The sequence below is a fragment of the Rattus norvegicus genome, chromosome 3 (genome assembly GCF_036323735.1).
Source record: "Rattus norvegicus strain BN/NHsdMcwi chromosome 3, GRCr8, whole genome shotgun sequence".
NCBI classification, from domain to species: Eukaryota; Metazoa; Chordata; class Mammalia; order Rodentia; family Muridae; genus Rattus; species Rattus norvegicus.
The window spans coordinates 166,214,573-166,238,975 of record NC_086021.1 but is presented as its reverse complement, the minus strand read 5'-3'; the positions used below and the strand labels follow the sequence as shown (position 1 = coordinate 166,238,975).

The 24,403-nt window shown below is 42.7% G+C and overlaps 1 protein-coding gene across 3 annotated transcripts in view; it reads left to right on the top strand.

The window, feature by feature from the left end:
• Nucleotides 1–12,789, top strand: part of Rbl1 (RB transcriptional corepressor like 1) — a 63,676-nt gene extending 50,887 nt beyond the window's left edge. For all 3 annotated transcript variants that reach the window (XM_039105840.2, NM_001191066.2, XM_039105841.1), the window contains 3 exons: nt 65–213; nt 7,723–7,887; nt 11,020–12,789. In XM_039105840.2, the coding sequence (XP_038961768.1) occupies nt 65–213; nt 7,723–7,887; nt 11,020–11,190 (485 nt within the window). In that variant the 3' untranslated portion in view covers nt 11,191–12,789. The remainder of the gene's footprint in view (nt 1–64; nt 214–7,722; nt 7,888–11,019) is intronic.
• The last annotated feature ends 11,614 nt before the right edge of the window (nt 12,790–24,403 follow it).

Below are 24,403 nucleotides of genomic sequence, written 5' to 3'. Positions count from 1 at the left end.
GTAATCCAATTTACTAATTTAATATTACAGAATACCTATCACAATGCTGAATTCTTCTTAACAGACATAGAAGATGCCACAAAAACTCCCAACTGTTCCAGTGAACCAGTGAAAGAGGAAAGAGGTGATCTTATCAAATTCTACAATGCGATATATGTAGGAAGAGTGAAGTCATTTGCATTGAAGTATGATTTGTCCAATCAGGACCATATAGTAAGTTTTGTTTTGTTTTTAATTTTTTTCATCTTTATTAACTTGGGTATTTCTTATTTATATCATATAGTAAGTTTTAAGTCTTGCTACTTTCCTTCAAATATTTTTTAAAATTTTAATTAAACTGTATTTACATAATGTCTCCCTGCCACTTTCAGTCTCTCCCATGTCTTCCACAATCTCTCAAATTGATGTCCTCTTTTTCCTTATTATTATAACATGTGTGTTATATGTATGCTTATACACATAGATATATATATGTATATGTGCACATATATATGCATTATATATAAATGGAATTTATATTATGCATTTATATATTATGCATATTCATTTAATTTGGCATTTATATGTATGGTTTCAGAAGTGACCGTTTCATATTGAACAACTAGTAAGCAATAGAAATAGAATTTTATTTCTTTTTTTAGTGTGTGTGTGTATGTGTCTGTGTCTGTGTCTGTGTTTGTGCCAGGGTCTCACTATGTAGCTCTGTCTGTCCTGGAACTCACTATGTAGACCTCAGTGGCATCCAGTTTACAGAGATCCTCCTGCCTCTGCCTCCCAAGTGATGGGATTAAACTCATGTGCCGTCTCACACACAGCTGGCCTGGCTTTCGTCTCTAAGCCGTGCAGCCAGCCTATGTGGTTGGACTGGAGAGTTTAGTCCGTTAATGCCGTTAGGTTTTTGTTGAGAGGTGTGTGTTGATTGTGGTTGTTTTGATGGTTGTTTGGTTTTCGTTCTTCGTTGTTGTTTTCTGATTGTTTCTTACTCATGCCTTATGTTTCATTCATGACAGCTCTGCCTGTTTTTTCCTAGTGTCTCTTGGCTCTGCTCCTTGCTCCTTACAGTTCAAAGTGTTGCTTTTAGTATTCGCCCTAGGCGGTTTGGGTTCTATAGCAGCCATGGCAGATAGTTTTGCTGGAACAATAGTTTCAGTCGTGGTCTTTTTAGAATTTTTGAGTGCATTTCTCCAGACTCCTCTGGCTTTCAAAGTTTCCACTGAGAAGTCAGCTGTTCTTCTGATGGGTTTTTTTTATATGTGTAACCTTTTATTTTTCCTCTTTTGGCTTTTAATATTTTCAGTTTTTTGTTGTGTATATTTAGTGATATGCCTTGGAGAATTTCTTTTCTGGTCTTGTCTAGTTGAGGTTCTGTGTGCTTCTCATATCTGTATGGATGTGTCTTTTCTTAGTTTGGGGAAGTATTCTCTGATCTTTTTAAAGATCTGGTTTGTAACATTGACCCGAAACTCTCTTCCTTCATCTACTTCTCTCTTCAAAGATTTGTTTTGTTCATAGTTTACCATAGTTCCTGTAGGTTCCTTTTGAACATACAGAAAGACTGCTCTGACATGGGTATACACCAGTAGAAGGTCCTTATTGTTTGGCTGGCAACTGCACAAGGTCTTTGAGACCCCAGGGTAGCTCCCACCCTTTGTCAGGGAGAGCTTTTTTTTACTGTTCTTTTTTTTTTTTTTTTTTTTTTTTCGGAGCTGGGGACCAAACCCAGGGCCTTGCGCTTCCTAGGCAAGCGCTCTACCACTGAGCTAAATCCCCAACCCCGGGAGAGCTTTTAAGTACAAACACTGTATCCCACGTTGATAGACTTCAGCTAACAAGAACAGTTAGCCAGAAGCAAAACTACAGAAGCCAGAAGGTTAGCACAGTGACTGACTTTCCCAGAACTTTGGACTTTGATAGATTAAGCCTTTGTTTTACTTTTGGCAAGTAGTGCTGTCTGCGTGCTGAGATACACAGCCTCAGTGTACGTCCATCATGGAGTCAGTTGGCCATATCGTTTAAGATCTAGGGAGCCCCAGAAATTTTAAAGGATGCAAACTTTCAGCAGGGGAAGGAGATCTTGGTTCCTCTTCTCTTCATTGAGGGACTGGACATATGATTTGTTTCCAAGGGATATGTATGACAACAGAAAATAGTCATTCTCTGTAGGAGTTGGTTAGCTCTAATTGTACATTTGACATAATGTAGAATCAGCTGGTAAGACAGTCTTTACAGGAGGTGGTCTGGGTAGAGTTGTCTGTGAGCGTATTTGTAGAAGACTGTCTTGATTGTGTTAAATGATGTGGAAAGATCCAGGGCAGCATCATTCCTTGAGCTTGGATCCTAGAGTGCATTTTCAGAGAGGGGGCTGAGCCTAAGTAGGCATGCATACGTTTGTTTCTCTCTGTTCTTGAGTGTGGCTGTGATATGACTAGCTGCTTTGAGTTCTTGCTGCTTTGACTTCTCTCCATTATATTGAACTGTAGCCTGGGGTTGTGAGCTAAAATAAACCCTTTCTCCCCTCAAAAAAAAAAAAAAAAAAAAAAGATCTAGGGAGCCACCATTCATCCAGTCAGAATGAGAACTACAGGCCCAGCCAAGGGTAGTAAGCCAGGGGGATCGAGAGAACAGAGACTGGCACCAATTATCTCATCTTTGAGGGTTTTTTTCCCAACCACAGCAAGATTTTTTAATTACTCCTGATCAGTTAGCATAGAAACAACAGGTTTCTCCCAAAGCCACACACAGTTTATCTTTATGTCGTGAGGAATACATCTAAGCCTCTCCAACTTTTTGGATAATTTCTACAAAGGAATATAACATTTTAATTCAGAAACAAATCTTTAATATCTCTAGGTCCTAATAAATTTGTCTTTTTTTTTTTTTAAGCATCAGAAGAGGCCCTTTTAATTAAACCATTAGTACACGTCCATCAAGTCATCTCAGGGGCTTGGTGATACCGTTTTTTTCCAAGTGACCTATCCCACAAGTCAAAATAGCAGAATAAGGCAAACAAATGTCTAGGCTAAAGGTTGGCTACTAGACAAGTTTCAGCCCCTTCTGAAGCCTCTACCATTCATCTGGGCTTTCCCCAGTCACACTGAGTGTTGTTAGTCAATACACGGGCAGTCTGGTTAGTTTCTATCCCTATGTAGTATGGCGGCTGAATGAGCGTAACCAGCAGTCCTGGCTGGTTTCTGGCTGTAGATGATTAACTCTGTCCCCAGGGTCCCTTTCTATGGTATGGTGTCTGATTTCCCAGGTTTCTTCTAAAGTCTAGAATCTTTTCTAAGTAAATTTTCAGGAAGCTTCAGTTTTGCAACCCCAGCTTTTGCAATGGAAACTCCCTTGTTCCTGGCAACTAGGAGGCCCAACTGTAGAGCATACATAGAATTATAAACTCTGTATTCCTATCTCAGAAGTAAACTTGTACATCTTTCCTTTCTCTAGTACAACCAGATACTTAAGTGGGCATCAGTACATAAAGTTACAGGTGGAATATGGGTTGCTGGTCTGTAGTCACACCAGCTGTCACCTCCCATTGTGTCTCCTCAGTTCCCAGGTCCAGGCCTGAGGGCAGTGGGGGTTAGACCATACCCTGTATTTATACCAAACATAAGACTCAGGAGGAGTAAAGTAGAAGGGACTAAGCCCCAATGAAATCTTAATTTTTTTAAAGTTTTAGGTATTTTTTTTTTTCTTTTCTTTTTTTCGGAGCTGGGGACTGAACCCAGGGCCTTGCGCTTGCTAGGCAATCGCTCTACCACTGAGCTAAATCCCCAACCCCGGTATTTATTTTTTAATGTATGTGAGTACACTGTGGCTGTCCTCAGACACACCAGAAGAGGACATTGGATCCCATTACAGATGGTTGTGAGCCACCATGTGGTTGATGGGAATTGAATTTTGGATGTCTAGAAGAGCTCTTAACCTCAAGGCCATCGCTCCAGCCCCACACCTTAATTTTAATGGGTCAGTAGTGCAGAGACAGTCCATTGGCAGTGGTGTCCATGGCTTTCATCTTCTTGACCTAGGTGTGGTGGCTCCCTGGTGTAATGCCCGCTACCTCCAGCTGTAGGAATGGAGAGAACCACTTTGTAGGATCCTTTCCAATTTGGTTCCAGAATTCTGGTGTTCCTCAGTGGAGGGTGTCTCAGTGGCACGAGATGCTGTGGGTTTAAGATCCTGACTCAGAATTAGTTTGTTTTTTGGGTTTTGTTGATGTTTTGTTTTGTTTTTCCATTAGACTAGCAGTAGCCATCACAGCTCTAAGGTAGACCATACTGTGGCCACAGGGTCCAATCATTTGGGCAGTTATAGTACATCTCCATAGCTCAAAAGTTTGGGTTAAAACTCCTTTTATAGGGCTGGAGCTGAAATGAGAGTTGTTTTCACAGCCTCAAATATCTTTCGTTTAGTCTCAGTTGAGGTCAGGGGCTTGGTGCCCCGCTTTGCACTGGTGTATCGAGGCTTTGCTGTTTCCACAAACTAGTATCCAGAGGCAGCAATGCCTCTTTTTTTAAAGATTTATTTATTTATTCTATATAAGTACATTGTCACTGTCTTCAGACACACCAGAAGAGGACATCAGATCCCATTACAGATGGTTGTGAGCTACCATGTGGTTGCTGGGAATTGAACTCAGGATCTCTGGAAGAACAGTCAGTGCTCTTAACTGATGAGTCATCTCTCCAGCCCCACCTAGGGCTCTTGAACCTGTTGCTTAGTCTTTGAAGTTAAGATCTGAAGGATGGCAGCATCCTACTCTGAGACAGGCTCCTTTCGCCTCCCTCAGCTGGTAGCCAAGGTAGGTAGCCTCTGATATACAAAGTTGGGCTTTCTTAGCCAACATTCTATGGCCCAAGGTCTGTAACTCTTGCAGCTCTCTCTCAGTGGTCCTTTTATAATCTATTTTCCTAATAACTTCTCTGCCAGTGAGAGGCTCAAGAAAGCATCTTTCAGGTCACAGTGCACACCTGTTTCTCTGGAAGGATCCGACTCAGGAGAGCCAGAGGTTTCTTCACAGGCAGAAATATATTCCAGAGTGACTGGCAGGGCACCACAATACCTCTGTCTCTAATAGGTAATATAGACTGCAACTTCCCTTTGTGTTTCTAGGGTCATTGGATATTGTTTAATCTGGACTGGAGTAGCTGAACTGATTAGTTAAACAATTATAGGAACTTGGTATTGGGCCAGTCTGGGGGATTGATTTCTGCCTATACCATGGGACTCTTTGTTGTCAGTCTGAGATAGTCTAACTATATCTTTTGGTTTGAGGCAGTATTCTTCTGATAGAGGGTAAGACACCACAATTTTGCTGAGTATCTATAAGTCTAACTGCATTTCATCATCTGAGGTGATGGTGGCTTTTAGTTCATGCAAAAGATCTATCTTGTCCTAGTCTGTTTTCTGTTATACACGTTTTGTCCTACCTCCAACAACTGGGAACTATTTATACCTTCAGATATTGCTAAGTGTTACAACTTTTTTTCTAATATCTAGGCTGAGTGTGTGACAAAGGAAATCTTTTTAGCAAAAATTGTTTAAAATATCCTTGGTCAACATTGAACTGAAGGGGAAATTTTCTTCAGCAACAACTCCCACACCAGTTGTTTTTACACATAAATCACGAAAGAGGAAGGAGTGGAACTTTTTTTTTTAATATTTTTTTATTTTGTATATGAGTACACTGTCACTGTCTTCAGACACACCAGAAGAGGACGTCAGATTCCATTACAGATAGTTGTGAGCCACCATGTGGTTGCTGGGAATTGAATCTCTGGAAGAGCAGTCAGTGCTCTTAACCTCTGAGCCATCTCTCCAACCCCTAAGAGGAACTTCTTTTCTCCTTCCCTGAGATTTCTTAGAGCAGGCAGGGGAGCAGAGGGAGTGTATGCTTAAGATGTCAACTCCACTCCCACCCCCATAGGGGCCCAGCCCCTCCCAACCTCCTCCACAGGAACCAACCCTACTCAGACCAGTCAGAAACAAGGGAGTGCTCTGACGTAAGACAGATGAAGGGATTTTTGAGTTTCTTGAGGCAGCCTGGCAAAGCCAAAAGGATTCTGGTCCCCAGTAAGAGGAAGCAGATCTTAAGTCAGGGTCAGGGTGGGAGTTGTTCTTACACCAGAAACAGACACTGCTCAATCCAGGGAAACAGAACTGACAAATACATAGAAAGACACACAGACAGACAGTAAAGACAACCAGGTGTGGCCATGACACATTTATACACCTGAGCAGAGGGGGTCCAGTGAAGTCTGCGTGGGTGGATCCAGACACTGGATCAGCAGTTCTGACCTCTCCTGGTATCCGAACAGAGGCGCCTTAACCAGGCTTAAGTCAGGAAGTGGCAGACCAGGCTACTTTCTAATTTGTCTCCTTTGGGGTGGAAGTGTCAGATTCTTTAGTCAGCAGTGATCAAAGGGAGTCTTGGGGATATGGAAAGTAGGTTGTCCTAGGAGCGCCTTGAACACTGCAAGGACTCTTCCACACTCCAAGGGGCCCTGAGACAGACTGGTCTCTCAGGATCTCAATGGACCCTCCAAAAATGTGGGGTATTCACCAGAGAGAACTGCTTAGACATGAGTTAAAGTCAACAGTCTTTATTAGCCAGACAGCAACTACGCTGGGTGTTTGGGATGCCAGTGTAGGTGACACTGGCCTTTGTCAGGGGAAGCTTGTGAGCATAAAAACCATGTCCTGGGTTGACACACTTTAGTTAACAAGAACAGTTAGCCAAAAGCAGAACTGTAGAAGCCAAAAGACCAGGTGAAGACATTTAGATACTTTCCCAGAACCAGATGAGAACCAGATGGACTTGGGCGGGTTGGGTCTTGTTTTAGTGTTGGCAGGTGGTGCTGTCTCTGCTGGTACGTACAGCCTGAAAGGTGCTTCCTCCATGGAGTCAGTGTGCCACAGTCTGGGACCTGTCACAGCCTTCCTGTGTTTTTGAAAATGGGTTTATACCCTTTCCTTGCATGGCCTCGTTGTTCTCCTCTGTTTTTGAGACCTGAGTCTGCTTTCTACTCACCAGCCTTTCCCGAGTTCTCACACTGGAACTCGGACATTTCCAACTCCGTCTTCATTTCAGGTTGAGCTTTCTTGACTGCTTCTCTTTAGTGAACCCAGTTCACTAAACCCTGGGTCACACCTATCATTCAGCCTGTTTGTGCTTTCTTGGGCATCACTCAGGAGTTTACTTCTGTTCATCTTTATCAACCAGTGAAACTTGGTTGTGGGTGTGTGTTTATGGTGGTACAAGGTCTGGCTTGGCTGTTTTATGATTCTTGAAATTGAGTGAGCCCAGCCTCTGTTCTCACCTTCATTTTATAAACCCAGGATGGCACATGTTCCTGTGATTTGTCCCAGTCAATTTTTTTTTTCTTTTCATTACTTTGGAGAGACAGAGCCCAGGCTAGCCTAGAATGCATAAACTCCTACCTCAGTTTCCAAGTACTGGGATTACAAACATGCCCGTGTGCCCAGCTTGTCCACACTCTTCAGAATTAAGTACAGGGTTTCTCAGGCGATTGCAGAAGATGAGAAGATGAGCTTTACTGTGCTTATCAGGGCTGATGAAAGCAGTGAGCAACTACACGTTTTTGCTTTTTCAGCCATAAGTAAGATCTTAAAATGTAATATCTTCTAACAAAGAATTGCTACAAAGATAACAATATTTTTTTATCCTTTTGTCTTAAAAATATGATTTCTGGGTCACTTTAGATGGATGCTCCACCGCTCTCTCCTTTCCCACATATTAAGCAGCAGCCGGGCTCCCCACGCCGCATTTCTCAGCAGCATTCCATTTATGTCTCTCCGCACAAGAACGCATCAGGCCTCACCCCCAGGAGCGCACTACTCTACAAGTTCAACGGCAGCCCCTCTAAGGTACAGTGCACAGATGCCATACTGCGTCTCTTGTACATGCTTGTTCAGTGCTGGATTTCAGTTTGTCAGCCATCAGTCATTTAAAGTTACCACTAATAAAATAGAAACTACTAACTGCACCATGCTTGTATGCCAGAAACACTGGCTACTGTGCATGCTGGTACATCCCTGTGAGGCCAGCACGCAGCTCTTGACTTACTTGAACGTTCGTCTCAGAAGTGGGGCTGATGGAGGATGCTAAGACCTATTGTTAGAGTAGGAAGGTTCTGAGAAACATGGTTAACAACGTCCTGCCGTGTGCAGGAGCTCTGCAGAGTGTGCATTGGCAGAGACACAACATAGCAGGGTGTGGAAGCTCTGAAATGGAATAAGGCCCATCAGGCAGAAGCAGGGCTTTGTACAGGAATCTAGAGAGCCAGGCTCTCTGCTTTCTGGCAAGGCAGGGAAGTAGGTGGGAAACAGGATGTGTGACCACCACCAACTCTTTGATATATCCTCCAAGCCTGCATACTTATCTCCCAAGTCAAAAAAATCTCAGGTACCTTTAGCTACTTAGCTGGAGACACAGAGAGCACCGTCAGTGTCTTGGGGAAGAGAGAGGAGTCTGCAGAAATTGTGATTTGAACAGCAGTCTGAGCTGCATTCTAACAATGCCAAGGCAGAACCAACCTGGACTATACACACAGTAAGACCCAGCCTCTTAGAAAGAGCAGTGTTTGGTTTGGCAGATGTACCTCACTGGTACAGAGCTTGCGAAGCATAAGCCAGTTCTTGGGTTTGCTCCAAATACCACAGAGAGAAAAAGGAGAAGAGCATCACATTCCATTGAGGTAGCTTAGTCTGTGGCTTCTCATGCGCATTTTGGGGAGTGGTAAGGTGTTGCTTTTTTAGGGTGTTTGTTTAGTATTGTTTTCTAAACAGACTTTCTCTGTGTAGCCCTGGCTGTCCTGGAACTCACTCTGTAGACCAGGCTGGCCTCGAACTCATAAAAGCCTTCCTGCCTCTGCCTCCCCACTGCTGAGATTAATGGCCTGTTGCACCACTGCCTGGCTTTTTTTTTTTTTTTTTTTTAATTGAAGGTGTTTTTGTTAATTTTCACCTTATTTTATGTGTTTTGCCTGTATATATGTCTGTGTACCCCGTGTGTGCTTGGTGCTTTTGAAGACTACAAGGTGTCTCAACAGATGTGCGAGCTGTCCGCAGACTTCTAAGGAGTGTAAGCTCCTGCTTATATGGATTTGCTAACTTTAATGAGTGACTGTGAAAGTTAAGTGGTGTGTTAGATGGATTATATCCAGGTTAGTGGGACATTAGAAAGCAGAGACCTACTCTCCTATTTTTATGGAGAGACCAGCTTCATCTTTGCCTAGTACATTGATGGAGGTGTGTCAGAGAGGCTTTTTCAGTATTTCTAAGACTGCACAGCACATCTTAACTTTCTAGAAGCCACAAGTATTATTTGGACAAATTTTGAGTGATAGTACAATAATAGCTCCTTAATGCCTCAGTTTCCTGTTGGTTCCATGTTTACTGAGGTCTTACTGTACTTACCCAGGAAAGTTGAGTAACATGAGACTTGTCCCAGAAAGGTGTTTAGAAAATGTTAGACCATCTGAGATCCAAGGCAGGGATTCCTGAATCAGAGTTAGAATTCCCCGGGGAGCTTGCTGAACACTAGCCTGTCTTGCAGACCTGTGGCATCACAGAGAGCTAGCAGGAACAGGTGGAAGTCCACTCTAAACAGCTGGGGTGCAGTTTCAGGAACCATCTCTCCTGAGCCTCTAATGTCAGCATTACCTGGGGTGACTCACAGACTTCACACCAGCTAAGGCTGAGTCATTCCCAGGCAATCAGTAAGCACATCAGAGTGTTACTGTGTTAGACCAGGTATAAGAATGTAACAGTCTGAGGCAGATTTCCAATAGTTCAAGGCCAGCCTGGGCGATAAAATGAGGCACTGTTTGGCTCATCAGGTTAATGCCCCTCCCACCAAGCCTGATGATCTTACTTACATCCCTGAGACCTTTGAAATGTCTACATGTGCACTACATATGTACATGTTCTCACAACAGAAACAAACACACAAAGTAAAAAAGAAATATGTATACATATGTGTGTGGACCTACATTCAATTCCCAGCAACCAATCAGTGGCTCATATACATTAAATAAGTAAGTACTAAATGAAGAGATTTAACAAACAAACTTGGGTTGCTGCTGGCAGTGAGTGAAAGCACTTGCTGGTTGTACTGGCTGGTTTTGTGTGTCAACTTGACACAAGCTAGAGTCATCAGAGAGGAAGAAGCCTCGGTGAGGAAATGCCTCCTTGAAAACCAACTGTAAGGCATTTTCCCAATTAGTGATCAGTTGTGGAGAGCCCAGCCCATTGTGGGTGGGTGGTGCCACCATCTCTGGTCTGGTGTAATCCTTTCCTATAAGAGTGAGCAGGCCATTAAGCATCACCAATCTCTGACCTCTGCATTAGCTCCTGCCTCCAGGATCCATCCTGTTTGTGATCCTGTCATGACTTCTTCAGTGGTGTACAATGATCTTACTTTTTGGTCATGGTGTTTTGTTGAGGCAATAGAAACCCTAAGACACTGCACAGTCCTGATGGCCTGAATTCCATCTCAGGAACCCACACTGGAAAGGGAGAAACCAGCTCCCAAAGGTTGTTCCCTGGCCTCTGTACACAGTAATGTACCCTACTCACGAGGCCCTACCACAAAATGTCTGACTCAGAAAGTGGGTGGTAAACCTTGTGAATTTGTGTTTGTAACATCGATGCCTCTGCTACTTCTGGTCTGGAGGCTACATTTTGAGAAGTAGTGTTAAAGGATACACGGTCTTTTAAAACCACTCAAAAAGCCACCACTGTAAGTTGGTTTAGATTCAGAAGATAATCTCTGTACCAGTGCTTAGACAGGAGGGAGAGAAAAGAGTTAGCTTAATTCTTTTTTTTTTTTTTTTTTTTCTTTGGTTCTTTTTTTTCGGAGCTGGGGACCGAACCCAGGGCCTTGCGCTTCCTAGGCAAGCGCTCTACCACTGAGCTAAATCCCCAACCCCAGCTTAATTCTTTATGAAAACTTTCTCCTCCTTCCTGCCTTTTACACACGCCCTTTTGTTTTTGTAGAGTTTGAAAGACATCAACAACATGATAAGGCAAGGTGAGCAGAAGGCCAAGAAGCGTGTGATCGCCATCAGCGGAGATGCAGAGTCACCTGCCAAACGTCTCTGCCAGGAGAACGATGATGTTTTACTTAAACGACTGCAGGATGTTGTCAGTGAAAGAGCGAATCATTGATGTTGCCCTTTGTCTGGTCAAAGCACTTTTGGGTTGTTCTGGAGAAAGTTGGGGCTTCACCCTTCACATTTTTTTATCACTGGGTTATACAAAACTTGCATCAAAAGTAAGCTCCTTTTTAAAAGCATTTATTCACCCTGTATATCTGACAGACAGACATTTTGAGGTAGATTAGAAAAGAATGTGTTAGGTGCCTTCATAAATAGTAATAAGATTTTTTTTTAGTGTTCGTTCCTAGGTTTGCTTTTTAGGATGAATTAAGGAGAAACTATTTTTTAACTGTCTTTTCAAACGGATCAAATGTCTCCTGTGCGTCTTACTATGTGGTCAGTGAGTCTCTGAGATACTTGTGCTGTCTGCTTGTGTTGAAGGTAGGCTTAACTCCCACGATTTGAGCATTCACTGATGGACCAGCCTGCCTTGGGCCTGGTGGAGCAACTGCACCTCAGGTAGCCCCAGCACGTGGGGCAGTCTGTGCCCTTCTCTTTCCTCTCAGTTAGTACAAGCAGCTTCGCACCTTATAGCTTGATGTTATAGCCCCACAACAGGGATACTCAGTTTAAAACTACGACTTTCATGATATTGCCTTAATTATTATATGTGATTGTATTCAGTCATGTAGTTCTCAAAATAAACTGTTTCTTAACTAGGAGGATAAAATTCAGATAAATGAGAAGTGACATTTCTTTAGTAGAGTAGCATCATGGTAAGATCATTCATTCATCCGTGTTAGGCTCAGTAACTCCAGTGCCTGTAACTCCAGTGCACAGGAGGGCTGCTGGGAATGTCAGGCCAGCGCATCCCTAGCAGGACCCTGACTCAAATCTAAGTTATTCATTCTCATTGTCTATTTAATTTCCTGAAAATATTTGAAGCTTTTACATTAGTCACTTCATGCTTGTAAGTGAAATGTTTCAAGTTTAAGAGCTGCTTTTTCTTTCTATTTTGTGTCACCCTTTGTTCCAGTAATTATGCTTTCTCTGGATTCCCCTGGGGTGTAACTCCTGGATCCCCTTGAAGACCTTTCCACACTGGAGGTTTAGCCTTCTAAAGAATCAGGTCGCTAGTGTTTGCCTTTTCTTCTCTGTGTCTAGCGTTGGAAAGGATGTGAATAAGCCATTTAAATTAATAATTAGATGATGTATCAGTATAAAGGTTTTTAGCTGCAAACCTTATTTTTTAAAATATAAAGTGTTGACTTGGCAGTCTATCTCAGCGTGTCAAACATATCCATCACTTGCTAATTTGAATTAGTCTAAGATTTGGCTGCCAATTAATGATGGATGGTAACCAAAGGTTTATTTTTAAATTTTAAAAAGAGGTTTGGGTTATGTTTTGCTTTTCTGAAAATTGTGTTCTTGTGTTTTGTGTAGTATCTACACATGTTGTAATAAACCAAATAATAGTCTGTCTTGAGTCCTTGTACATATTTCTGTGTAGCTATAACTACTGTATCACTTTCATTATTAATGTACAAAATATAAATGTAGATTTATTCAATGACTGTTAAAAACTTAAGACATGAATTTACCAATTTTCAGGACTTTGTATTAATGTATATAAAATAGTTAATAAAAATTAGAATTTTAAAAACATAAACGATTGTACTTTTTACTGTATAACTAGAAGTAGACGTGCAGCTATCTAAGATACATGTCTTGGGTTGGAGAGACGGCTCAGCCTTAGAAACTGGCTGCTCTTGCGAAATACCACACTGAACAGCTTGTAACAGCATAAATACAGTTCCCAGGGATCCAATACCTTCTGCTAGTCTTCGGGGAACCTGTATGCATGTGTGCACATGCACACACATACTCATGGTGATGATTTGAATGAGAATGCCCCCCCCCCATATGCCTCAGTAGTTGATCTCTAGTTGGTGGGACAGTTTAGGAAGGATTAGACGGTGGGGCTTTGTTGGAGGAGGTATGTCACTGGGGGAGGGCTTTGAGGTTTCAAAAAAATCCATGCTGCCCGAAAGTCCTTCTAAGGTTGAAGTCTGACCTTATGGGAAAGCCCTGAGCTCAGTAAAATACAGCAGACTCCTTTTGTCCTTGAGGCTTCCTCTTCTCAACCTGGGGGAATCCCAGACCCCACACTCAATACCTGCAGAATGTCACATAGCCTAGGTTAGAGTCCAGGTTTAGCTTCCTTTCTCTAGATAAGAACCCATTCAACTAGCACCTGAGATTCCTGAAATGCCTCTCCATGCTAATGAGGTATCTCAGCCTTCAGCCAATGACCACCCTGGATATCTCTATCCCCTCCTCAAAACTATATAGCATTTGATTCACCCTGAATAAAAGTGATCTGTTTCCCTGAAGCTGATCTCAGTATGCCATTATTACCGTTACTATTCATAGGGCCCAGTCTGTTAACTCTGCTCCATTTGCCCTCATGAACCAATGTCTGTTTAGTTCAATTGATAGAGTTCCTGTCTAGCATCCATGAAGCCCAAGGTCTCACAGTTGGCACAACACAAAACTGAGCATGGTAGTACACCTCTGTAATCTCAGCGTTTGGGAAGTGGAGGGAGAAGGATGTTGTTGTCTTAATCTGGGTTTTTATTCCTGCACAAAACATCATGACCAAGAAGCAAGTTGGGGAGGAAAGGGTTTATTCAACTTAGTTTACCACCAAAGGAAGTCAGGATAGGAACTCACACAGGGCAGGAACCTGGAGGTAGGGGCTGATGCAGAGACCATGGAGGGGTGCTGCTTAGTGGATTGCTCAGCCTGCTTTCTTTTTTCTTTTTTCTTTTTTTCGGAGCTGGGGACCGAACCCAGGGCCTTGCGCTCACTAGGCAAGCACTCTACCACTGAGCTAAATCCCCAACCCCTCCACCTAATCTTTTTTTTTTTTTTTTTTTGGTTCTTTTTTTTTCCGGAGCTGGGGACCGAACCCAGGGCCTTGCGCTTCCTAGGTAAGCGCTCTACCACTGAGCTAAATCCCCAGCCCCCCCTCCACCTAATCTTAATAAGGCACTCTCTCAATTGAGTTTCCCTCCTCTCAGATGACTTCAGCTTGTATCAAGTTGATATAAAACTATTGAGCAGAGGGTCAGGAAATTCAAGGTCATTTCCATAACAAGTTTAAATTGGAGAGCAGCCTAGGCTATGAGACCTTGTCTCAAAAAAAAAGAAAAAAAGAAAAAGAAAAAAGGAAAAGAAAAGAGACCAACAGCTTTAGATGTCCATCAATAGATGAATGGATTTTTAAGAATGACATATATACAATGGTATTTTATTTAGACATAAAAAAAAGTCCTCCCCTTCAAAATAAATAAATAAATAAAATAAAATAAAAATAGAAATCCAGGAACCTGGGCTGGAGAGATGGCTCAGTGGTTAAGAGCACTGACTGCTCTTCCAGAGGTCCTGAGTTCAATTCCCAGCAACCACATGGTGGCTCACAACCATCTGTAATGGGATCTGATGCTCTCTTCTGGTGTATCTGAAGACAGCTACAGTGTACTTATATAAAATAAATGAATAAATCTTTTTTAAAAAAAAGTCCATGGGGCTGGAGAGATGGCTCAGTGGTTAAGAGCACCGACTGCTCTTCCTGAGGTCCCGAGTTCAAATCCCAGCAACCACATGGTGGCTCACAACCATCTGTAATGAGATCTGATGCCCTCTTCTGGTGTGTCTGAAGGCAGCTACAGTGTACTCATATACATAAAATAAAATCTTTAAAAAAAAAAAAAAAAGTCCATGAACCTATTGGTTTTCTTTTTTTTTTTTTTTTTTGGTTCTTTTTTTCGGAGCTGGGGACCAAACCCAGGGCCTTGCGCTTCCTAGGCAAGCGCTCTACCACTGAGCTAAATCCCCAACCCCTGGTTTTCTTTTTTTTAAGACTTACTTATTTTTATGTATGTGAGTACACTGTTGCTGACTTCAGACACACCAGAAGAGGGCATTGGACCCCACTACAGATGGTTGTGAGCCAACATGTGGTTGCTGGGAATTGAACTCAGGACCTCTGGAAGAGCAGTTAGTGCTCCTAACCGCTGAGCCATCTCTCCAGCCCATGAACCTACTGTTAAACATTCTATATGGCTGATAGACTGATAGAAAGCAAGCAAGCATCAAACTTCAGGGACTGTGGAGAGTTGATACAGTACAGGTCTACAGTCAAATCATCTTGGGCTATCTAGTCCCCCTGAATAACCATTTATTAGCCCACTCTGTGTTTGTCCTGTATCTTTTTCCCATTAGGCAAATCTTTTGGAAATGTACAACCAGGCCCCTAGCTGCCACCAACTCAAAAGCTAGGAAGGTCATCACATAGCGTCTGAAGCTATTGTATAGATCTATCTCATCTACCTACCTGGTATTTCCAACAGTGCATTTAACTATTTTACTGATAATTTTCTCTGCTCTGTTACTTTAAGAACTTGAACTGTTGCCGTGTTGATTGGCATGTGGTCTTTGGGGCAGTCTGAGTCTGGGTTCCAGACCGTGGACACTCATACTCACATCCAGAATAGAGTATCATTTCTCTCCTTTATGCTGAGAGCTATGTTCTTGCATAGGCAATAAGAAAAAAATTGGGGCTGAGGAGATGGCTCAGGGGTTAGGAGCACTGACTGCTCTTCCAGAGGTCCTGAGTTCAATTCCCAGCAACCACATGGTGGCTCACAACCATCTGTAATGGGATCTGATGCCCTCTTCTCCAGTGTGTCTGAAGACAGCGACAAAGTACTCACATAGATAATAAATTTTTAAAAAATGTGGAGAGCTTTTGGTGATGCTCATAGAAATTTTGGCAAGTTTCTGTCACTGGCCTCAAGGAAGTAGGCTCAGATAAGAATATTCACATTTGAGCTAATGCAAGGATCAAGGTAAACACAGCCAAGGAATGTGTGACTCCCCTTTTGTCTTGATAATCCTGTCAAGCCCCCAGACCCGACTCTGGGGACTTCATTGCTCTATTTGATTGCTGCCTGGTGTGATCTCTTTGATCTTTACCTTGCTTGATCACTCTGTCCTTGATCTAAGAACTAGCCATATTCTTTGAATGTACCTAGATTGATATAAAAGCAGACTGAGAAGAAGTAAAACTGCTTCAGCGTCAGAACTGCCTGGAGTCATGTTAAATGTGGTCTAATTGTCTTTTGTCTTTTCAATCCTCACTCTTGCCCTGGAGAACCTGTTGACTGACTGAGCTGGCTTGGTCAAAAGAAAAAAGAAAAAGAGAGAGAGAGAAAGAGAGAGAGGGAGGGAGGGAGGGAAAAAGGAAGAAAGGAAGGAAGGAAGGAAGGAAGGAAGGAAGGAAGGAAGGAAGGAAGGAAGGAAGACAGACATTACATCCTATGCAGGAAAACAAGTGGAAGTAGAGATGGCTGTATAAAACTGAACAAGTTGGGGTTGGGGATTTGGCTCAGTGGTAGAGCACTTGCCTAGCAAGCACAAGGCCCTGGGTTCAGTCCACAGCTCCGAAAAAAAACTGAACAAGTTTTGCTGCCTGTTTTCTCTCGTGTAGAATCTAGATGTTTTTGACATATAAATACATAATATGAGTGTAGTATGCACACGCCATAGCTAAGTCTCAAATTATATAACTAAAAGAACTCAGATACCAGGGGTTGGGGATTTAGCTCAGTGGTAGAGTGCTTGCCTAGCAAGCGCAAGGCCCTGGGTTCGGTCCCCAGCTCCGGAAAAAAAAAGAAAAAAAAAAAAAAGAAAAGGAAAAAGAAAGAACTCAGATACCAGACGCCATGTTATACATGCACATAACGTTTATATTAATATCTAGAAAAGGCAGGACTCTGGTAACGAAGCAGACCAACAGTTGGCGAGGTATTATGTGACTTCCTCCAGAGGCTCTGCAGATGTTTCAGATTAGCTAATTGTAGTAACAACAAGATTCCTTCCTGATGTTGCCCAGACTACCCAGCAAATCCATGATGGCAAAAGTCAAGCGGATGTGACTGCACTTGCATTGGGACCCATACAGTATTTAAAATGTGACATATAACTAACTCCTCACAAAGGGTTTGTTTTGTTTTGTTTGGCTGTCCTGGAACTTGCTTTTTAGACCAGGCCAGGCCTCGAACTCATGCAGATCCACCTGTCTCTGCCTCCAAGAGTACTAGGACTAAAGATGTGCACCACACATCAGGCTCGCCACAGTCTGGCCACACAATGTCTTAAAAGCAATAGTGTTATTACTTAGCTTAAGTTATAATTTTTTTTACAAAGCTAATTAGGTGCAAGTTTCAGGATACTTGGTTTGTGCATGACCCTGGACCCTGGTGGCGAAAGGACTTACTGGTCCAGGGTCATGCACAAGTCCTTTCGCCACCGAGCTTGACTTCTTCATCTGATACATGGATATGATAGCATCTGGGATCTTTGTCCAGAATGAGGTCTTTCCCTACTAGAATGAGACCTGGATTTTTGACTAAAGGAGTTAAAGTTAACCTGACTGACTCAGTGGTTTTATAAAGTCTACAGTGTTGAGTCCAAGAATAGAGGTCATCCACCCTGTTAAAGAAGGCATCAGATTCTAGCACAGGGTTGTGAGTCATTATGTGGTTGCTGGGAATTGAACTCAGGACCTCTGGAAGAGCAGTCAGTGTTCTTAGTCACTGAGCCATCTTTCCAGCCCGTTCTGTTCCTTCTTTGACCTCATCTTTCACTGCTTCCTCCTCTGCTTTTTGCTATTTCTCAGCCCCAGACATGCTTCAGGTTAGGGAAACTTGCTTTCTCTTTCTGGAATGCCTTTCTAGACCAGATGGGTAACTCCTTATCTCTGCTCAAATGTCGCCTTTCACAAAGACCTGTCCTGACCGTCCTACCCAACATGGTGACCCTTTCTCTCCTCCTAGTATCTTAGTCCCATCTATAATTTTCTACAGCACCAGCTTCTGAAATTTGCTAATCACATTAATGGTCACTGCTGGCCTTCCCAGTAGAATGTGAAGTTCAGGAGGCAGAGATTGTTGTCTCTATGGTTCATTGATGTGTTCTAGCTGTCCAGAGCAGTGCCAGGCAAATTCTAAGTATCCAGTCAACACTCATATTTGATGGATGAATGAAAATGCATTAATAACGACATAAACTTAACCCTAGAACCAGCACCTAAGAAAACTCTTTTTTGAGGATTAAAAATCATAATCACTCAGACAAAAAACGGAACATCTGACTCAGCTGTTATCTGTCTGGCTGTCTGAGTCCATCATGAATGATGGGTAAGTACTCTACCCACTGAGATATACCCCAGCCCTAAGTAAATACTATTTGTGTGTATGTGATATATGTTCATGCTGGTGTTCTGGGCTACACAAAAGGTTCTTTTAGGGCTGGAGAGATGGCTCAGTGGTTAAGAGCACCGACTGCTCCTCCAGAGGTCCTGAGTTCAAATCCCAGCAACCACATGGTGGCTCACAACCATCTGTAATGAGATCTGATGCCTTCTTCTGGTGTGTCTGAAGACAGCTACAGTGTACTCACATACGTTAAATAAACAAATTTTTTAAAAAAGTTTCTTTTAGCAGGTCAATTTCCAGATACCCAAACCTCTTACCTGAACTAGGAGTTGTCTGAAAGAACCATTACCTAAGCAATTCTTGGCTATTTGAGATGTCCTGTCACTGTGCCCTCAAGTTAGTTTGGCTAATGGTTTCTCTATCTTGTTGATTTTCTCAAAAAGCCAGCTCCTCGTTTTGTTGATTCTATATATCTATTTCTCTTTGCTTCTACTCAGTTGATTTGAGCCCTGAGTTTATTTCCTGCTGTCTACTCCTCTTGGGAGTGTTTGCTTGTTTTTGTTCTCAAGCTTTCAGGTGTGCTGTCAGGCTGCTAGTGTATGTTCTCTCCGATTTCTTTATGGAGGCACTCAGAGCTGTGAGTTTTCCACTTAGCCCTGCTTTCATTGTGTTCCATAAGTTTGGGTATGTCATGCCTTCATTTTCATTAAATTCTAGAAAATCTTCAATTTCTCTCTTTCTTCCCTGACCAAGTTATTGTTGAGTAAAGAGTTGTTCAGCCTCCACGTCTATGTAGGCTTTCTGTTGTTATTGAAGACCAGCCTTTGTCCGTGGTGGTCCGATAGAGTGCATGGGATTAATTCAATGTTCTTTTTATCTGTTGAGCCTTGTTTTGTGTCTGATCATATGGTTGATTTTAGAGAAGGTACCATGAGGTACTGAGAAGAAGCTATAATCTTTTGTTTGTGGGTGAAAAGTTCTGTAGATATCTGTTAAATCCATTTGGTTCATTACTTCTGTTAGTTTCACTGTGTCTCTGTGTAGTTTCTGTTCCCATGATCTGTCCATTGATGAGAATGGGGTGTCGAAGCCTCCCACTATTATTGTTCGAGGTGCAATGTATGCTTTGAGCTTTAGGAATGTTTCTTTTACAAATGTGGGTGCCCTTGCATTTGGGGCATAGATATTCAGAATTGAGAGTTCATCTTGGTGGATTATGAAAAGATTCCCCCATCTTTTTTGATAACTTTTGGTTGAAAGTCCATTTTATTGGATATTAGAATTGTTACTCCAGCTTGTTTCTTGGGACCATTTGCTTGGAAGAATTTTTTTTCTAGCCTTTTACTTTGAGGTAATGTCTGTCTTTATCACTGAGGTGTGTTTCCTGAATGCAACAAAGCGCTGGCCTCTGATTACATATTGTCTGTTAGTCTATGTCTTTTTATTGGGGAATTGAGTCCATTGATGTTTAGGGATATAAAGGACCAATGATTGTTACTTCCTGTTACTTTCATTGTTAGAGGTGGAATTTTGTTTTGTGGTCCCTCTTCATTTGTATTTGTTGTGAGACGATCAATGTCTTGCTTTTTCTTGGGTATAGTTTCCCTCCTGGTTTACCACCTCCGTCTTGGGACCAAGCTATGTAACATCTCTGTGAATCCTTAGGAAGAACAACTCCATAAATCTCAGCTATCAGTCACTCTTTACAAAAGACTACTTCAAAGCCTAGGTGCCATCGTCACTCCAAAATTCATGCCAGATACAATGGCTTTGCTAAAATTCTGCTATATGTACATTTGTGTGCATGTCCATGTGCATGTCCCTGTGTACTTGGAATGGCCAGAGGATCATATGTAGGGTCCTGTATTATCACTCTTTGCTTTATTCCTTTTTTTTTTTTTTTTTTTTTTTTTTAAGACTAGGTCTTACTATGTAGCTCTGGCTAGCCTGGTACTTGCTAGGTATACTAGGCTGGTCTCAAGCTCACAGAAATGCCCCTGCCTCTGCCTCATGAGTGCACCAGGATAATTAACAAAACAGTCTCCTACTGAACTTGAAGGAGGCAGGCAGTAAGCAAACTCGAATGAGCCCCCCTCTCCCCTGTCTGTCTTTTTCCCTAGTGCTAGAGTTACAGATGTGCTGAGGCCCAAGCAGGTTTTCCTCCCTGCTTAGCAAGCATTCGTACCCACTGAGCTCTGTGCGGTTGCTGTTGAAACAGGGACTCGCTAGGCCGATCAGTGTATCCTGAACCCAAGATCCTTCTACCTCTCTCTGCCTTCTTAAGAGCTGGGATTTATTTTTATTTATTTATTTATTTAAAGAGTTTGGGTTTGGCTCTGAAATTTGCATAGATGGAAAAAGCATCTCCAGGAAGCCATGTTTAGTGAAGGACGAAGAGGAAGTCAGGCGATAAACCACGTAGGGTGATGAGGGTTGGCTGTGGAGAAACGGAGAAATCACCAGCCTCCTGCAGCCACGACCAAACTGCACAGTTCTTCTGCTGTGCCAGTCAGAGGTCCTGAACAGATTTCTTGGAATAGGGAGGACATTGGTGAAACGAATCTTAATAATGACCTTGCTACTACTAACCATGGGAAGATTGACTTCAGAAGAGGAAGTGGCTCCTCTTAGGATGGGTAGGGTTCCTTTGTTTTGATAGGTATCGCTTTCCCAGGCTATGGGATGACTAAGTGTAAGCAGGTCACCATGTAAGTAGAGCTGAACCCTTCTGTAGGGTGCTATGCTCCCACAGCAAGTTCCTCTACCCTTTAAGTCATCTTGCTAGGCCAAGTTAAGCACACAAATACAACTGATTCAAGTTCAAAACCTGTTTATATCACTTTTAATTGTCTACTGCTATGGGGAAAGACTTTCCCACAAGTCTTTTAAGCACAAGTCAGACCAACCGTGGTGGATTTAAAATACACCTCTTTTAGTCTCTTGTTTCGGTTTCATAAGTCTTGACAATTGTACGGTGTTTTCACCAAGTACCCTGTTGTTGACAAGGTGGAATGTGTTTTTCTGGACCTGACTTCCAGTCTAAATGCAGCCCTTCCCTACCTCCCTGTTTGAGTCTGTGGGAACTGTAATTGAAAATGTTGGGTTAACCAAGAGAAAACCCCAATTTAAAAAGAAAAGGGGGGGCTAGAAACATAAATTAGTTGGCAGACTGCCTGCCCTCCTTGCATGAGGCTAAGGTGTAATCTCTGACACCACAGAGATCAGTGCTGGGGGCACACACTGTAACCCCAAACCTCAGAGGGGAAAGTAGAAGCATTACAGGTTCAATGTCATTCTTAGTCAAGCGGTGAATTTGAGACTAGCCTGGAATAGAAGAAACCCTATGCTGGGCTGGAGAGCTGGCTGGGCGGTTAGGAGCACTGACTGCTCTTCCAGAGGTCCTGAGTTCAACTCCCAGCAACTACATGGTGGCTCACAACCATCTATGATGGGAACCGAGGCCCTCTTCTGGTGTGTCTGAAGACAGCTACAGTGTACTCATGTATATAAAAAATAAAGAAATTCTATGATATGTAAACAACAAAAACTAGTGACAGAACTCATGGTTGAGGAACTAACTCTGATTACTTGGGCACCTTTTGGGCCTTTGAGGTAGGAGAAACCTGACTCCCACAAGTTATCCCCTGACCTCTGTACATATACACCATTGTACACGTACACACACACACACACACACACACACACACACACACACACACACACACATTTTCATTTAAAAATAAGCAGTGGAGGACTGGAGAGATGGCTCAGCGGTTAAGAGCACCCGACTGCTCTTCCAGAGGTCCTGAGTTCAATTCCCAGCAACTACATGGTGGCTCACAACCATCTGTTTTTTCTTTTCTTTTTTTTTTTCCGGAGCTGGGGACCAAACTCAGGGCCTTGCACATGCTAGGCAAGCGCTCTACCACTGAGCTAAATCCCCAACCCCGGCTCACAACCATCTGTAAAGAGATCCGATGCCCTCTTCTGGTGTATCTGAAGACAGCTACAGTGTACTTATATATAATAAATGAATAAATCTTAAAAAAAAAAAAAAAAAAAGCAGTGGAGCCATCCAGAAGTATGCCTTTAATCCTAGGCAGAGGCAGACAGATCTCTGAGAGCACTTTGGAGGCCGGTGGAAAGACCTCCTGAACTCAAGGTCTGGAGGCTATACCGTGTGAACAATGAGGTGAGACTGTTCCAGTAGGTAAATAACAAGGGAGGGTTGGCAAGTGTGATGATCAATCTTGGCTTGACAACTTGACTGCATCTGAAATTTTGTTGATCTTAAATCAGGGCCGGATGTTCTGCTGGCAGCTCAGATTAACAAAACAAAAACCAAACCGTGAGAGAAGGTGAGGTTAAGAGCTTTTTCCCTGCTTGCCTTCACTCTCACTGGCATGTTCGTCTGTGCCATTCCTGCCGATTTCCTTTTGCACAAAAGCCAGCTTCTTTGGGATTCTAGTTGTAGACAGAGGACCAGCAGTGATATGTGTATAAAAAGATAAAGAGAGGGGGGATATGTTTGATGGAGGTGTAGACAGGTGTGGGGGAAGGAGGTGCCCTGGCTGGCCCATGTGTGGGGAGAGGAGTCAAGAGGATAGTAGAAGCAGAAAAAGGGAGAGAGAGAGAGAGAGAGAGAGAGAGAGAGAGAGAGAGAGAGAGAGAGAGAGAGAGAGAGAGAGAGAGAGAACCATGAACACGGAGAGAGGGCAGAGCAGGAACAGGAAGGAAATCGCAAGAGAAGAGCAAGAGAGCAAGAGAGTGAGGAGGGGGCAAGCAGCCCCTTTGCCAGGTAACTGTGGGTGGGGTGGAGCTTAGACAGAATGCTAACAAGCTGCTCTCCAGGAATCCTCCAGGACTCCACTGCCAGACCAGGATTGCTATGACAACCAGACAATGACCACAGTCTTGGCCTTTTCCGGAGTCTATCAGCCATTGTTGGACTACACGAACTAAATCCTGTAAACAAGTCTAATAAACTCTCCTTAAACACTCACATAACTATTTATTCTAACACTTCTGTTCCTTTAGAGAGTACTGACTTATGCCACAAGTGATTTATTAAGATTTATTAAGAGCGTTTAGAAGCAGGTTCAGTCTCTGTCACTTCTTAGCTCTTTCTCCCTCTCTCCCTCCCTCCCACCTTTAATACTTCACTTTTCTACGTCTGAAATTTGTTAAATGAATATTTGTAAAGCCTTTAGAACAGGGCCCTGTTCACAACAGCACTGTTTTGCTAAGAATCCTTTAATTCATCAGATTTCTAGTTTCCTTTTTCTTTTTTTTTTTTTTTTTTGTGCTGGGTATTGAACATCCGGCCTCAAGCTTGTTTTTTTTTTATACCTGAGCATCACTTACAGCTGTTGGGCTCACCACGAAGCATCTAATTTGTACTGCTTGATGATCTAGATGTGTATGTGTCTTGGTTTCTGAAAAGGTGTAAATTAGTGGTCGGTTTACTAGTATGGATAAGGATTGATGGGGAAGTTTGGGTTCTGTCTCAAAATGGCTTAAAGTCCGAGGGGGGAAAAAAAAAAAAAGCCGGCCACTTTGACACTGGCTAGTAATTAGTAAAAATCCTGTCTATTTGGAAATGAGTTTGGTATCTTAGGGTGGTCCCCTGCCAACTAACTGAATTTGTGAAATGTAAAAGGACAGTCTGACAACCAACCAGGCAATCATTTCAGGGTCTTCCAGATAGGCCAATCGCTTGTCCATTGTTTTCTACTCTAGGATGGGGCTGGCAGCTTCCTTGCCTTTTAGGGTTTTTTCGTTTTGTTTTCTTTTGTTTTGAACAAGTTGACAGCTTGGAGTGTTTGAAACCCGGCAAAACGTTTTTTGTTTCGAGAAAGATAACTGTAGTTCACCAGAAGACCCTTCTAATCTGGAGTGTGGTGGAAGCTTCATTATCCTCACATGTCCTCTTCACCCTGGCCCGGTCCTCACTGAAGTCTCCACCCTTAACCACAGCCCCAAGTTTTGCTTCTCTAATAA